This window comes from Volvox carteri, assembly GCF_000143455.1.
Source record: "Volvox carteri f. nagariensis unplaced genomic scaffold VOLCAscaffold_22, whole genome shotgun sequence".
NCBI lineage: Eukaryota > Viridiplantae > Chlorophyta > Chlorophyceae > Chlamydomonadales > Volvocaceae > Volvox > Volvox carteri.
In genome coordinates, this window is record NW_003307565.1 from 1,384,746 (window position 1) to 1,400,353 (window position 15,608).

Genomic DNA, 15,608 nt, shown 5'->3' on the forward strand with positions numbered 1-15,608 from the left:
GCGGCGGCTCCAACGCCGCTGTTGGGCGCGGCGGCACCGCCGCCGCCGCCGCCGCTGTGGGTAACTGACGCCGAGTACGTAGCGCCCGTGCAGCTGATGTCCTGGGAGGGTGTTAGCGGGCGTGTGGCGAGATGGCATCCCCGAAGCCTGAGCGTGTGGCGGGGCCGAGTGTACCTCAGCGGGGAGAAAGGACAGACGGAGGCGCTGGAGACGAGGTACTGGAGACCGGCACGAGGGGTGAAAAAGGGATTGATTGATTGATTGGGAGGTAGAGAACGTGCGCCGCGTCCTTCCTCTCCTTGCAGGTCTCTCATTAAACCTCCGGATCTTTTCCAACTCCGCTGCGCCTCATTGGTCGACGAGATTTTCGTCCTTGATATTATTACGTTTTTGCACCTCGCGGCGCCCTTCTTTTGGTGGCCAAAACCCCGTACACACGCTACCTGATGACGGTTGGTCGGTTGGTTGGTTACTTGGTTGTTTGATAGATCTGACTCATTGATTCTTGTTCCATGGTCATGCGACTCTTTCCACCTTCTGGTGCCCCCCCCCTTTCCTTCCCTACTGTCCAAGTCATTACTGGCCAGTAACTTAAGAAGTATTCATGCAGCATCTGTCTAATCCCTGAGTATCCGTCTATATCTGGTATTTGCTTTACTCGTCAGTGGTTTGTCTTACCCCTTCCCCCCCCGGCGCGCAGATCCTACTGGCGAAGCTGGCGGCTGCTGGAGCTCCAACCGGACACGGTGGGTGAGCGGAGGGGGTACGACGGTGCACAGATGTTTGGGCGGAAGGGGGTTGCGGCGGGTGGGCTTGGTGCTGGATTATAGGGGGTTGGGTGGCGGCAAGGAAAGCCACTGGGGGCGGGGTGGCGGCGGGTGGCCGTTCCGCGTTGTGCTCGCCGATGGGCGGTTAGGAATTCCCGAGTGGTTGGTAGTTGGTGGTTGGGTACGTACGTGATTGCACTCGTGGTTTCAATCTCCTAACTCCAATCCATTCCGCAGTCCCCCCCCGTGTTTCCCTCTCGCCTCGTCACTCAGCCCCCTTCGCACGGCACTTTCACTTGCCATCCATTTTTCCAGCCTCCAGCCTCCATCCCGCACATCAAAGCTCCGTTTACTGCATTACTACCACTCCTCCATCTTTGATTCGGCACCCTACCGCTTCCCACATCCTCAGGTGGGTGGTGCGGACAATGCAGTGGCTCTGGTTCCGGAGCATGTGGCCGTACGGCGGGAGGCAGTGGCGGAGAGTCCTGAGGCGCTGGTGATGCGGCTGGGGGATTCGGGGGAAGTGGCGGCGCTGAGGAGGAGCCTGGCCCGCTCCGCGGCGCTGGTCGAGTCCGTAGCAGGTGAGGGGGAGGGAGGGCCGGTAAGGGGGGGCGGAGAGGGCGCGTGAAGGCAAAGAGCGGCCGGCCAGATGGTTGATGGGGTCCTTGGCAGGTGTGGTGGAGCTTAGCGGCTAACTGGACCGTTTACGAGGGGGGAGAGGGAGGCGGGAGGGAAGCGGGAGGGAGGCGGGAGGGAGGCGGGGAGCTGGGAAGGAGGGGGGGGAGAGGGGAAAGACGAACCACACACGATTGAAGCTGCTGCTGCTGCTGGGGGGAGAGAGCGGGTTATAGGGGGGGTAAGCCCCCTGCCCCGGGCGCGGCATAGGAACCAATTTCGCCAGCGACGGCAATGCTTAGGGGAGGGAGCCGGTGCTGGTGTTAGTGAGCAGGTGAGCAGGTGAGGAAGAGGACCCTGGTAAGAGGGATAAAGATAAATAATGGGGATATCATGCAGGAAGCCACGAATCAATTGCCAACTAGAGAAGAGTGGTGGGGGTAGGGGCACGGGGATGATTTGGTTTGACAAGGGCGAAGTGAAGGCTGGTGTGCAGGAAGCGCGAAGTGGACCGTTTACGAGAGTGGAGAGGGGGGAGGGGGGTGTTGGGAAGGAGACCGGCGTGGCGGCGGTTTGGTTGTTGTTGTTGGTGGTGGTGATTCGGCAATTCTTCACGACGGCAGATGGTCCCCACGTATGCCGGTGCCTATAGCTAGCTGGACTGGACTGGGCTGGTTTATCCGCATGTCGGTTGTGTTTCTTGGATCCCCTGTTCGAATCCAACCCTCGACCTTTCTTTGGCTCAAACGAGCTCAGAACACACTAGCCCTCCCCATTTTCTTTACCCTCCCCATCCTTGGGCGTCGGCAGCTGTTACTCCGACTTTGTACGACCATCACATCATTTCCGTACTTCCCCAAATCATATCATCGCAGGGCTCCTCGGGGCAGAAGCGGAAGACGCCGAGTCGGATTCCGTTGCAGGGCAGGACCTGGCCAAGGCCGGCGGCGGCGCTGGTTCCGGAGCGGGTGGCGGCGGACTGGGCATCAACCGCGACCTTTTGGACGAGCTTCTGGCCCACCGGGATGTTTTCGAGTTGACCGGCAGCCTGCCCTCTCTGGAGGTACGACTCAGCGGGAGGCCGCCACGCGCCTGGCGTGCGGTGCGACGGCTGGCGGCGGCGGAGCCGCCGCCGCCGCCAGGAGCGGTTGACATCAATGCCGCGGCGGGGGGCACGGGCGAGGTGTTGGGCAGTATGTATCAGCCATCGGAATCTCATGCTGGTACGGATTTGGAAGGGACGCCGCGCCGGCCTGGCGGGTCGGTATCGTCGCTCAGTGACTTTGCCGGCGGCGCGTCAGCGTCGGCTGCGTCGCCGTCGTTGGCGGCGGCGACTAAGCAGCCGGGTCGGCCTGGCTCTAGCAGCAGCCGCTTTGGCGGCGGCGGCGGCGGCGGCGGGGAAGTTGAGACTGCGTCGGCGGCGCCTCCGCCGCAGCCTCCGCCGCAGCCGCAGCCTGTGAACACCGTGGGGCCGACGTCGTCGCTTCATGGCTCGCGCGTTGGGCCCGGCAGCGAGACAGAGTCAGACGTGGAGTTCGTGGACGCCGCCGAGTACGATAACGATGACGTCGACGGCGGCGGCAGCACGTACGGCGTCGGCGGTGGTGACGAGCACGACGGCGGGGATCATGAGGATCATGATCATCATCAGCGGCTGCAAGACCTAACGCTGGAGCAGGAAGTGCCGCTGCTGGGGGTAGCGCTGACGTCAGCTGCCGTACGTGTGCAGTACAGTGCAGACCGACTGGCGGTATCGCTGCGGATGCATGGCCTTCGAGTTGAGAACGAGTTGATGGGTTCAGCGCTCGGGAAACAATTTGCCGTACTGGCCGTGTCATCATCGTTGTGTACTTCCACGTCTGCGACCGAAACGACTGGCGCCGTCGATGCTGCCGCTGCCAGCGCCGGCGGCGAGGAGAAAGCTGCGACGGAGGGGACCGACGTCGAATCCTCCTCACCACTGGTGCAGTTGAGCTTTACCAGCAACTCATCAAAATCGGACAGATACAAGGTACGGGGATTGGGGACCTCTCCATATTCGCGACGGAGAAGCGGGTGTAGCTCCTTGCCCTTTGCCCTTGCAATGTCCCGCCCTGGTTCCCGTCCCGCACGGTTGCATGTGCTCGTGCACGTTACCGCTCTCACCGCTGCACCGGAGCTCTTGTCGCTGTACCCCTTCATCTCACTTCATCTCGCCTCACCTCATGCGAGCAGGCATCCAGCCCTTCTACTACGCGTCCATCCCACCACCGGGCCCCACTCCCTTTAGGACGCCGGCCGTTCATTTCTGATTTCCCCTTGCATTTATGAATCCCCCGCTCCCCATGCCAGGGCCTGGACACGGAGATCTGTCTCCAGCTGGCTAGCCTGTTCCTCACTTGCCATCGACCCACCGTGGCCGCCCTCATGGGCCTAGGAGCCGACATGGCCTACGCGAATAGTAGGCTGGCGGAAGATAAGAACGCGGACGCAGCGGCAGCGGCGGCGGAGCCGCTGCCGCCAGCGCCTTCGGCGGCGGCGGCTCCGGCAGCGGCCGCCGCTGTTGTGCGTTCGGGTGGCGAGGGCCGGACCCTCATGCGGCTGCGGATCAGCATGGCGAGGTTGCAGCTGGTAATGCCGTACGAGGTGCTACTGCCTGTGCAGTTGCCGACGGCGCCGTCGCCACCGACAATCGCACATGCTGTACAGCAGCCACCGCGGCAGCAGGAGCAGCAGGAGGGGTCAGTCAGGGAGCAGGCCGCAGCGGGGGCCAGGAGCGGACCAGGTCCTCGGCTGCTGGCTGTAGCAGAGATGGATGCCTTCAGGTGTGCGGTCAAAGCCGGCGGGATTTGTGTGTGTGTGTGTGTAAGGGTTGGTTTTAGGGGTTTTTACAGGTTGAATTCCTTTCCAACTCTACCCTTGGCCTTTTGGCAGGACATCCTGTGTTTTGAAGTCAAGATACAATCTCTTTTGCCACACACTCCTTGCCTTCGCCATCCTACTGCCCAGGAATTTAACTCTCTAATTTAACTCCCAACCCGACCAATCGTCCGCGTCTCCTTATCGTCCTTTTGGGGCGGGCCCTCCTCAGCTTCTGTCTGGATGTCCGTCCATCCTCCCTGGAGCTCACCACCTCTTTGGGGAACTTCACGGCACAGTACGGCGCGCTGCCGGCCTCGAGTCCGTACCGTACGATATGTACGATGCGGTCTGGGACGAGTGGCTCATTAATCGAAGTAGCGTTCAGGTACGACGTTACTGCGGATATCACGACGCGCGCGTGTGAGCGCAAGTGTTCGCTCGCGGAGGGGACAAGACAGCGGGATGGGGGAAGGGGGTGAGAGCGGCGAGACTGGAAGGAGAGAAAAGTTTAACTTTTTTCACTTCCGAAAAACTGGAATTGGGGTTTCGGCATTCCAATGTCCCAGTGCCAGCAGCAAGGGGCAAGAGGGAAAAACAACTTGCAAATACGGCGTGGGGGGATGCCTGAGCGATTGAAAATTTTTGAAGAGCAAAGTACGAAATCCAAACGCGCGTAATCCTTAGCACCCTGACACGTGCTAAGACTCTGGCCCCGGGGCCCCCAAATTTCCCACAGGATGCATTCAGCCGCCGAGTCGTACTCGCAACCTCGGGTACCCCCAGGACAGCCGTACTCCTCCCTCAGTGCATCCCTCAGTGCCGTACAAGTCGTATACATGGGTCGTTTCCTCAATGAGCTGCTGTCATACCTGACGGGTGAGGGCCGTACGTACGACGTGTTGGGTCGGTGGCGGCAGGGAGGGGGAGGGGAAGGGGTGGTGGGAAGGGAGGATATGGCTGTGGTCGAATTTGTTGTTGGGGGGGGAGGGAGGGGAAACATCTTTTCGTCTTCGTCTTCATCGCTTACCTGAGAAAGCAACCTAAGAAAGCAACCTACGCATAATATAATGCAAAATGATATAAAATATAACAGCGGCGCGGGGTGCCGTGTTGGGATTGAACTGTTGGTGCTACGCTCCTCGGATATTCCCTCACCCATATACCAAAAATCAAAATACTCTGAATCCTGAATCCTACGCTCCGAAACCAACCCGCGCTAGCCCATGCCCAAAACAAATTTGCTAACCAAGTTCTTGAAACGTATATTGCGGCCCTACAGGCATGCTGGCGATGCAACCAAAGCCACGGCCGCCCATCGTCACCACCACAGCCGGTGGTTCTCCTCATCCAAGCTCCTCCAACCCCACCTCTGCAGCTGCTTCCTCCTCGGCTGCGGTCCCCGCTACTGCGGCTGCGGCTGTGGCTGCTACGTCGGGTAGCGCGGGTGCTACTGCGGATACTGCAGGCACGCCGATGGTGCTACTGCTTGATGTGTCGCTGGCATCGCCCGACATCTCACTGCCGCAAAACAGCAGCAGTGGCCTAGAGCACCGGGTGGGAATCGATCTGGGGACTTTGCGGCTATCCAACTCGGTGGCGTGGCGTCGCGGCGTTGCAGCAGCGGCGGCGGCGTCGAGGGCGGGTGGCGGAGTGACGACGGCTGGGGTGGACATTGCGGCGCCTGGGGCAGAGGGCTGGGAAGTCCTGATGGACGAAATGAAGGTACGGTACGGCAGTACGGCGGTACGATTAACCCTAACGGTACATGAAATGATAGCGGGGCATTCATGGCAGGATATGGATACCGTTGGTGTATAGTTTTGAAGGACTAGTTGCGTTTAGAAATTCGTCTCTATGGCCTGTTTAGTTGCGTTTAGAAATTCGTCTCTGCGCCCTCATGCAGATCCACCTAACAGATATGAGCCTCGTGGTTGGCCATGCCGACGAGGGTGATGGCGGTCAGGCGTACGCCGGCGGCAGCGGCAAGGGCCAAAATATTATCCGTGACGTCGGCTCCGGCGTCACCGTTTCATTGCACCGCCCGCTGGCGATTAAGCCCGTGGGGCCAGCGGCGGCGACGACGGACATTGAGGGCACCGCCGCGGCGGCGGCGGCGGTGCCGCCGCCGATGCCGCCTCTGCACGCCGCCGTGACGCTGCCGCAGCTGTCGGCCGTCGTTAGTGAGACGGAGTATCGGCGGCTACTGGCGGTCCTGAGTGGTAACTTTAGTGAGGTGGCGCAGAACGACCCACGGGTCACGGAGCTCCACCAAATCCTGCAGCGCCTCGGCGGCGCATCATCACCACCGCCGCGACCGCCGCCACCGCCGCCAGCACCTTTGTCACCGCATCCTCCATTGACCGTCCCTAGCCCTGTCAAATCCACCTCAACAGCCGCCGGTGGCGGCGGTGCTGGCGGTGGCGGTGGCGGCAACGGCGTCCTTCGTTCCCCAGTGCTCGATTTCACTCGCAGCATACGATCCGTACTGGCGGCGCTGGGTGACAACTGTACGGTGCAGGCGACGGTCGCGGTCGGCACCGCACGCTTGACGCTGCTGATGTCGGCGGCGGCCGACGGCGGCGGTGCGCTGGCGCCGCTGACGGCGGTGGACCTGCGCGACTTTTGGCTGGGCTACTACGCCACGGCGCGTGGTGGCATGTTCCTAAGCGCGACGCTTCCCACATTCACCATCGAGGATCTGCGGCCCGGGGTGTCCCTGGAGCAACGCTTGGTGCTGTCCACCGCCGCTGCAGCTGTTGCCGCCGCCGATGGCGGCAGCCGCGGCCCCAGTGCGCCATCGCAGCCGCAGACGCTTTCGCATTCGGCACCGTCGCCGTCGCTGCTGGCGTTGGAGTACCGTTCCTCGCCGGGCTCTACGGAGGTGCATGGCGGCAACGGCGCTGGGACGGCGACGGCGTTTCCGGCGGTACAGGCGCTGAAGCTTCGGCTGCAGCGGCCAACGCTGGTGTTGGATTTTGGTTTGCTGCTACGACTAGTCAACTTCGTGACGCCGAGCCCCGTGCTACAGGTGACTACTTGGCGTTGAGACGGCGTCGCGAGAGAAAAAGGGAACTAGGTTGTGTCCGAAACGGGCAATAATGATGATTTGATTAGGTTGTCTGATAGAAATGTGAAACCTGGCCCCTCCTAGCCAACCGTGGCCCCTCCTGCGCCGCCTGGCCAGTATCCGTCTATTCAAGGAGTACCTGTCCATCCCAGGTATCAGCTTCCAACCTCTGTGGTTCGTCTTTCCCTCCCTAGCCAACCCTGCGACATGTGGCAGGCTTTGACGTCCATATTCCGTATGTTCGGCCGTTTTCCTTTTCCCTGCCAGGGCGCTACCCCACGGCCGTACGAGACCCGCGACATCACAGTTCCGCTGCATATGCCGTACAGTGCGTACGGCAATGACCTTTGGCTAAGTCCTGAGGTACGGTTGCTAGCGGACGCGCCCGCCGCCGGTGCCGCGCCGCCGGCCACCGGCTTTCTGCACGTGTACGACGGTGGCGGCGGCCGTCTGGTGCTGCCGCCGGGGCTATCGCCTGTGGAGTCGCTGCCGCTGATAGTGGTGGGCGCGAACAGGGCACTTAAGCTCAAGAACGTACGGATCGTTAACTGCGCGTCCCTGCCTTCCTGCCTCAGCCTTGGTCCTGGAGCGCAGCTGCAAGCCCGGGACGAAGATGGTGTAAAATTCATACTGGCGGATCCAGAGGTAGATCGCCAGTACGGCGCCGTAATGGCAGCGGCGGCGGAGGTCGCCGCGGCCGCGGCGGCGCCGGCAGGCGCTGCCGGCGGCTCCATTGCTGTAACCGCGCCGCCAGCAGATTTGGTGCCGGCGACGGTGCCGCCGCCGCCGCCTGTGTTTGAGATGAGTGTAGATGCGTTGGGTGTGTCCTTACACCTCATAGAGGCACCTTCTCGTGGAATCGGTGCCGTATTGGACGAGAACGGTGGTGACGGACAGCCGTACGGCAGTAGCGGGTACGGCTCCGCGCTGGATTTGACGCTGGGCTTGACCTCCGCAACGGCTACGCCGCCGCGGCCGCCAAGGTTGGGCGCTGACGCCGACGCGACATCGGCACTCGGGGGCGCTATGGCACAGCGACTGCGGCGGCGGCTTGTACTGCAGTTAGATGCTTCCGCCAAAGTCACTATGCAGGGCCAGCGGCAAGAGGCGGCGGCTACCCTGAGGAGCCTCACCATGCGCACCGTCACTATCTTCCCAACCGCCGCTGCCGCAACTGCTACAGCTCCTGTCGCCGCCAGCCCGCCGCCGTCAAAAGTCGGCAGTGTAAGCAACCTGGCCGCCGCTGCTGGCTGTGGGATACGGCCGGCAGCAGCGCCGCCGGAGGCAGCGCCGACAGCGCCCGCCATGACTATCGCGACCTCGTTGTTAGAGCCGACAGACATCGAAATGCGCTACAGCCTCTCCTCCAGCAACCAGGATCTCTCTTTGGACGTCGACGCACTGACCCTGCGCCTATCACCGGCGGCGCTACATCTCCTACTCCAGCTACAGGAGCTGGTGCTACAGCCGCTGGCGGCGCCGCCACCAGACAAGCCGCTTACGCGCTGCGACCGCTTTGAACGGCTGTGGTCGAGCCACTGGGGCGCTCCCCGGACGGCTACTGCCGGCGCTACGGCCCCTGGCGGCGGCGGCGGCGGCGGCGGTGGCGGTGGCGGTGGCGGTGGCAGGGGGCCTCGTGGACTGGAGCTGGGTGTCGGAGGTGTGGATAGCTTGGCTGAGGAGCGGGGTGTGACGGTGTGGCGGCCACAGCCGGCGCATGGCTATGTGGCGCTCGGAGATTTGCTGACGGCAGGTCAGTAGTATTAGTAGTATAACTCCCTTGGACAGGTTCACCTAGGGCTAAAAGGTGGGGGCCCCCAGGTTTGTTGTTTCGGTGTTTGGGGGTTGTATCGTCATGGGGTCGACGGTTTCTTAAAAGTTTGCCGGTGGGTGATCATGTGAAGGCAGCCATCGGCACTGAGGCCCCCTCAGGGCCCCTCAGTCCCCCATCACGGCTCCAGGTATGGGTATGGGTATGGGCTCCCCCGCTTTCCTCACCCCACGACACCAGCCCCACGGGGCCCTTATTTCTCTTTCCTCTGCACATGTCTTAATGCCGGCAACCCCATTGCCATTTCACCTGGGCCCCCTCCTCTCGGCCCCCTCCCCTTCAGGCACACGCATGCCCAGCTGCCAAGTGGCCACCCTAGCCATCAACAGCGGTCTCGTCGCCTTCCCAGTCGCCTTCGAGCCCGTGTGGTTGGGTCCTGAGGCCGAGGATCTGGCATTGTGGCGACCCGTGGGTCCGCCGGGTTACGTGGCGCTGGGCTGTGTGGCGGGGCCGCGTGCCGCGCCACCGCCGCTGGCGGCCGTGGGCTGTGTGGCGGCGCGCGCGGTGGTGGAGGCGCGGCTGGGCGAATGTCTGCTGCTGACGGACCGAGGGAATTTGTGGGCGGTGCAGAATGCGGCGGCGAGCTTTGAAGTATCACCGACGGAGAAGCACTTGCCAGTGGTGCGCTCGCCAGCTGTCCACGATCCCCTTTCGCGCACTTCCTAGTGTGCTCTCCCTGCTGAAGCAGCTGCCGTAACTCGTTCTCCACATCAGATTTTAGCAGTTCCGCTTGCCGCAAGCACCGGTCGAAAACATGCGGCGTTGACATGCTAGTAAAGGCTAGTAGTGGTTAGCTTGTAGTGATAGGTGCCTCGCCATGGCCGCTGCAGGCTTCGTTGGCGCTGATATATTCCGCAGCTGGACTTGTAGAAGCTGCGATGCTGCTGCGCTTCTTCCTTTTCCTCTACTTGTCGTACCTATGCAGGTCCACCTGTACGACCTGCGTATTCCGCTGGGCGTGCCGCCCGCGGCGCTGACGCCGCTGCCGCAGCTGCTGCCGACGGCGGCGGCGGTGGTGCCGCTGGGTCTTGTACGGGAGGCATCCCTGCCGCTGGGCTTGGGAGCGGCCAGCGAGCCGCCGCCGCTGTCGCTTCTCTGTCAACAACGCTACCTGCGCAGTCGCAGGTGATAAAGGTTCAAGGGAAAAGGGCCAAAGTACGTTTGGCAGCGGTATGTGCGCTTCGGCCTGCCTACCACTCCGGGGAAACTCCCGTGCGCAGGGAAAACTCGGAAAAACCCGGGAAAACTCCCGTGCGCAGGGAAAACTCCCCTCATAATTTCCTCTCATCCCAGCTTTTCCCTCCCAACACCAGCCCCACACCGCCTCTAGATTGATTCAAAGATTCGTTGATTAGTTAATTACTTATTTCGTTATTTGATATTTTTGTTGTTTGATTAATTCCTGCTTGTGGTATGGATACTGCATGCTGGTGCTGGGGCTGATATGTGTGTCCGAAAGGAGTACGAATTGGCGCCATACAAGTCATCTTTTAAGGTCTAAACGAGCAGACTGTGTGTTTTAAAACCCCCATCCTCTTCCCCCCGCTCTCCCGCCCTCCTGCACCCTTCCTGTAGCGCCCTCATTCGTCGGGCCCTGAGCCAGGCCTCCCAGCTCCCCTGCGTGGAATTCACCCGTGTGTGGTGGGACAAGAGCCTGCCTGCGCCCTCAGCAAACCGCCTCAGCATTTGGAGACCCAATCCGCCACCGGGGTGAGGGAAGGGTGGAGCGGAAGTAGTGCCGGGGAGAGGATATTATGTGAAGCACCCACACCCACACCCACACCCACATACTGCACACCTATATCTATATGTATACAGTCTTTATAACTTGAACTTCATCCGTCCAACCCACCTTTTCCTCCCCCACACCATTACCACCATCACCGCCGCTGCGTCATCTCACCAGCTACGTGTTCCTAGGCGACTGCGCGGCCACCGGCATCTACGCGCCGCCGCCTTCCGTGGTGGTGCTGAGGGACAGCGACCCCGGGGCGGCACTGAGGGACGGGCGACCGCCTCCTTTGGCTCGGCCCATCAACTTCATCCGGGTGAGGAGGATTTGTATGTATGCGTGTATGCATGTATGTATGTATGTGGGTTAAAAGGGCAATACGGGGGAAAGGGTGAGGGGACATGGGGGGGGGGACATGGGGGGGGGGGGAGGGGGAGGGGAGGGGAAGTATGGGGTTATTGTTCTTGCATCTTGAAAATGTAAAGCTCTTGGCCTTCAATACCTCTTGGCCCGGAGGGTCCCTGACAATCGGAAGCTCAGCTAGACCACGATGGTAGCGTACATGTATTGAGGACTAAAATAAAATAAACCAAAAATTTATCTGGACCGTTAAGAAATTTTAGTTAATATCAAAATTAAAGCGAACATGAAGGCAGGCGGCAACGGCTTTACACCAATTCCTGTCATCACCACCTCCTGGGGTTTCTCTCCCCCATTTCCCTGCCCTTGCCCTGGCAGCAGCTTTACTCGTTTGTGGTTCGTCTTCCCCCTCCTCCCCCTCCATTCCCTCCGCCTTCCCCTCCTGGTCCTCAGGTTTGGGTGGACGAGCACCGAGAGCGGCAGGGCGACCCGGGTGCTCTAGTGCTGTGGCGGCCGGTGCCCCCTGCGGGCTATGTGCCCCTGGGGCTGCTGGCTGGGCTGGGGTCAGCGCGGGTACCTTCCGTACAGATCCCCTTACGGTGGGTGAGAAGAACTGTACACATGTGTACACATATGCCAACAAGAGGGAAGAAGGAGAGGGAAGAGAGAGAGGGAAGAGGGGAAATTAAAGCACTACACAACACAGACCTCGTACCCCATCGACCTGCATGTATGCGTATTTTTGTTATGCACGTGTAGTAGTCGCACTTGTACCGCGCACGTACGCACGCCTCTTGTTCTCCCCCCAAAAGATAAAAAACTTTGCTGGAACTTTTTGGGTTTTTTCCGGACCTCAGCTCCTCGTTCCAAACCATATATTATGGCTTCTCTCGAGCTGAACTCAAACCGCAATTGTAAGCCCTTCATGTGAGCCGCGCGGTGACCACCTCTTCCGTGGGTGACCTTACTTCCTTTTCAAGCCCTTTGTCCGCCTCTCTCCCCCCTCTCCCCATCTTTGCCATCAGCTCTAATCGCCAGTGGTTCTCGTCTTATCCCCCTTTCCCCATTCCTGTTCCCCTGCCCGCTCTCACCCGCGCCGCGTTCCCCCCTCCGCCCGCCCCTCCGTAGCTGTGTCCGAGCCGACCTGGTGACCTCGGAGACCCTGTCCCGCTCCGCACCAGACTGGCACCTGCCGGCCTTCCGACACAGAACCCCCCTCAGCGGCTGGCTGACGGACCGCCGTACAGGGACCTTCACAGTTATGGCGGGGCCGGGGGCGGCCCCTGGGGATTCCTCTGTCGGTGGAGGTGGAGGAGGTGGTGGTTTCAGTGAGGGTTTTGGCGGTGGCACCGGATCTCCAGCAGGGAAGAGCTTTGGTCAGGGGCAGCAGGGTCAGGGAGGAGGTGCTACGTTTGACGCGTACCGGATGAAGCTGGACGCGGATGACCCGTGGGTCGCTTCGCCAGGAGCTGGTGGTGGTAATGGTGGTGGCGCTGGAGGTGGTGGTGGTGGCGCTGGAGGTGGTGATGGTACTGGCACTGCTGGTGCCGGTGGAGGAGGCACAGCTGTTCAGTTCAGGTAACAGGAAATGGGAAGGCGGATGGGGAGGTGGGAATGGATGTGATAGGAGATGTGCGATGGCGGGGGTGGTTTCTCATAAGGGCATAACTATAGCAAGACTTTTTTTTAAAAAAGAGTCCTTGACCTGTGCACGTATGCATGAGAGGAGCATCTTAAACGAATTTTTTGTGTTAAAACGTTAGTGCTGTACACTGATATTTCCTGACCTGTTTTCCCTCCTTTTGTTCCAACCTTTTGTCCAATCCTACCCTTCGTACGGAAGGCGCACCGGTGTCCTGGTCCGTCTCAACCGCGCTGTGGTGCTGCTGCGGACCAGTCTGGGAAGACCCCTCCTGGAGCTGGATGTACGGAACACCACGCTGTCGTACCAAACTGAGGTACCGTACAGCAATGCCCCTAGTGTCTGTTTGGTTCAGGGTGTCTTTTAGTCCAGGTCTGGCTAGGACGTTCGTGCGTGGTACAAGAGTGTGAGAGTGAGAGTGAGTGTGTATGTATGTCACCTGGAGTTACCGCGTGACCCTCCAAAGGTGTAACCTGGGGGCCCATACCTGGAGCCGTCATGGCTGGCAAGGTGACGGGAGCCCCAAGGGCATACGTGGTAAGCGTGTCCATTGCTTAGCTGCCTGCTTAGCTGCCATCCAGCTGTCATCATGCTATTAGTGAATCCTGTCGCATAGGTTTCCGCTCCATCTTACCGGTTGTGTTTTATTACGTTCCTCTGTCCCCTGGCAATCGTGCCCTGATCCCCTACGCGCGGCGCTGTACGGCAATGTACGGCACGGCGCAGTTTCCCGATCTCAGTCGTTCGTACGCGTACCTCACCGTCAGCATATGGACCCACTCCCCCTCTTTGGGGGTGTGGGAGCCCCTCCTGGAGCCCTGGGCCGTACTGGCACATTTGGACGACAATCGTACGGCACGGCCTGTGGCGGGCGTCAGTCCGGGGACTACGATACGGATCACGTCCACACAGGTACGGCAGAGTTCGGTATATGTACGGGCGTGTCTGGAAAGGTCCGGAGCATGGACGGTCACGGGTGTGTGCGTGCGCGCTGTTACTTTTGTAGACATTTGACATAAGGACGTTGGTCCTTTTGTTTTAACATACACAGTTTGTGTAATATGCACATTTTGTGTTTGCGCGCGTAACTATTCGTGCGTGCACTTTTCTTTCCCATTATGTATCTCTCACATCATGCCATCCCAGCTTGTGCAATGCGCGTGCACCCAAATACCGTTCCAAGTACTCCCCCAAACGTGCTTCCAACCCCGTTGGGGGTGCCCCGCCAAGTGAGTGGTTCGTCTTACCCGCTCAAGTCGTTAAGTGATGTTGCATGCCCCCGATCCCGTGCTTCTCTACCACGCCCTAACACCCTAACACATATGCCTTTCTTTGTATACGTGGCAGTCTTCCGTACAAGTCGCCCTGGCCGCCACCGCGCTCAAGTCGTTGCTGGAAGCATTGCCTGAGTGGACCGGCCTCACCTCGCCAGAAGGTACGACATTAGACTTGTACGAGGCCGTACAGCTGCACGGACAAAGTCGTGATGCCGTGATGCCATCATTCGCGGGTGGTGTGTGATATCCAAAGGCAAGCTTCCCTCAACTCACCGGCTCCTTGTGGCGGTTTGTCAATCGCAGGGCTGGCAGCAGTACGGCGGCAGCTGGCGTACGGAGAGGCCGCGGCGGGCGGCAGCTTGTACGGCAGTCTGGCGGCTCAGCAGGGCCTTATGACCAACGCATTGGGCTGTCCTGTGTCGCTGCTGACCGACCTAGGGGACCGACAGGTTAGGGGTCGATAGCAGTTGGTCGTTGATAGTTGGGGGGGAGCAAACGGATAGTTAACGAGCTCGTAGAGGAAGGTGATCCGACACCACTCCCGTGGGCAACAAAACCCGCTTCGGTCTGACTTCATGTACTATATCCCATACCCCATACTCCATGTACATATGGTTATCCTTTTATTCCCGTTTATTTTAACTGATGTATTAAATTTGTAAGCTGAGTTTTTACTGTTACCGACCACGGCTTCATCGAAAGGAAAGGTGCTAGGTCGGTGTCGATTTTCCCCACCGCTCGAGAGAAAACCGCTTATTATTCCCAACTTAAGCCCAACCAACCTCATCCCCAAGTCCCGCGCTTCACTATCCGATCATCCTATCTTACCTATAACAGACTCAAACCTGCGTTGCTCAGTAGCCGAATTCCTGTTTTCTCCTTTCCCCCGCTTTCCCCATTTCCTATATCTGCTTCATTCGCCAATGGTTCGTCTTTCCCCCCGTGCCCCATATTTCTTCCCGCGCTTTTCCAGGCGGTTGTGGAGTTGCAGACCGATGCGGAGGATGTGCCGGTGTTGCTACAGCCGCCGCCAACGGCCGCGGCCGCAGCCGCAGCCGACAGCCGCGCCGCTGGGCTGGCGCCGCCGCCGGTGCCTGCCGTACGCATGTTTGTGGATGCGGTGTCAGCGGGGCCGTTACCTGCGGAGCTGCTCCGCGAAGGGGGCCTTATGGTGCGAATAAAGGTACGCTGGCGTACGGCGTTGTGTGTACGGCATGTTCTGCAAGGCTATATCGCATTTGGGGCCGAATAAAGTCCAGGATTTTGCCCCTATCCATCATCAGTCCATCCTACCATCCATCCTGCCTGGTTTCCCTTAAGGATCGTTTTCACCCGGGGGGGTCACTGAATGTAGTTTTACATGCTACACAAACCACGCGCAAAAACCCGAACGTATAAAACCCGTACGCATAAAATCCCTGCGTTTAAAACCCGCATTATTCCGNCGATATGAGACCATAATTCGGCGGGTTC

At 60.0% G+C, this 15,608-nt stretch overlaps 1 protein-coding gene across 1 annotated transcript in view; it reads left to right on the forward strand.

Annotated features, from left to right (window-relative positions):
- VOLCADRAFT_105023 (uncharacterized protein) overlaps positions 1-15,608 on the forward strand; it is a gene marked incomplete at its 3' end in the record, with an annotated part of 45,611 nt that overhangs the window by 9,669 nt on the left and 20,334 nt on the right. The window contains exons 17-36 of the mRNA XM_002951135.1: positions 701-750; positions 1,180-1,351; positions 2,261-3,396; positions 3,717-4,189; positions 4,456-4,611; positions 4,963-5,102; positions 5,602-5,948; positions 6,130-7,254; positions 7,411-9,046; positions 9,408-9,745; positions 10,050-10,249; positions 10,700-10,834; positions 11,031-11,172; positions 11,670-11,815; positions 12,345-12,766; positions 13,325-13,395; positions 13,585-13,770; positions 14,206-14,293; positions 14,439-14,584; positions 15,109-15,318. Coding sequence (XP_002951181.1) covers positions 701-750; positions 1,180-1,351; positions 2,261-3,396; positions 3,717-4,189; positions 4,456-4,611; positions 4,963-5,102; positions 5,602-5,948; positions 6,130-7,254; positions 7,411-9,046; positions 9,408-9,745; positions 10,050-10,249; positions 10,700-10,834; positions 11,031-11,172; positions 11,670-11,815; positions 12,345-12,766; positions 13,325-13,395; positions 13,585-13,770; positions 14,206-14,293; positions 14,439-14,584; positions 15,109-15,318 — 7,319 coding nt within the window. The remainder of the gene's footprint in view (positions 1-700; positions 751-1,179; positions 1,352-2,260; positions 3,397-3,716; positions 4,190-4,455; positions 4,612-4,962; positions 5,103-5,601; positions 5,949-6,129; positions 7,255-7,410; positions 9,047-9,407; positions 9,746-10,049; positions 10,250-10,699; positions 10,835-11,030; positions 11,173-11,669; positions 11,816-12,344; positions 12,767-13,324; positions 13,396-13,584; positions 13,771-14,205; positions 14,294-14,438; positions 14,585-15,108; positions 15,319-15,608) is intronic.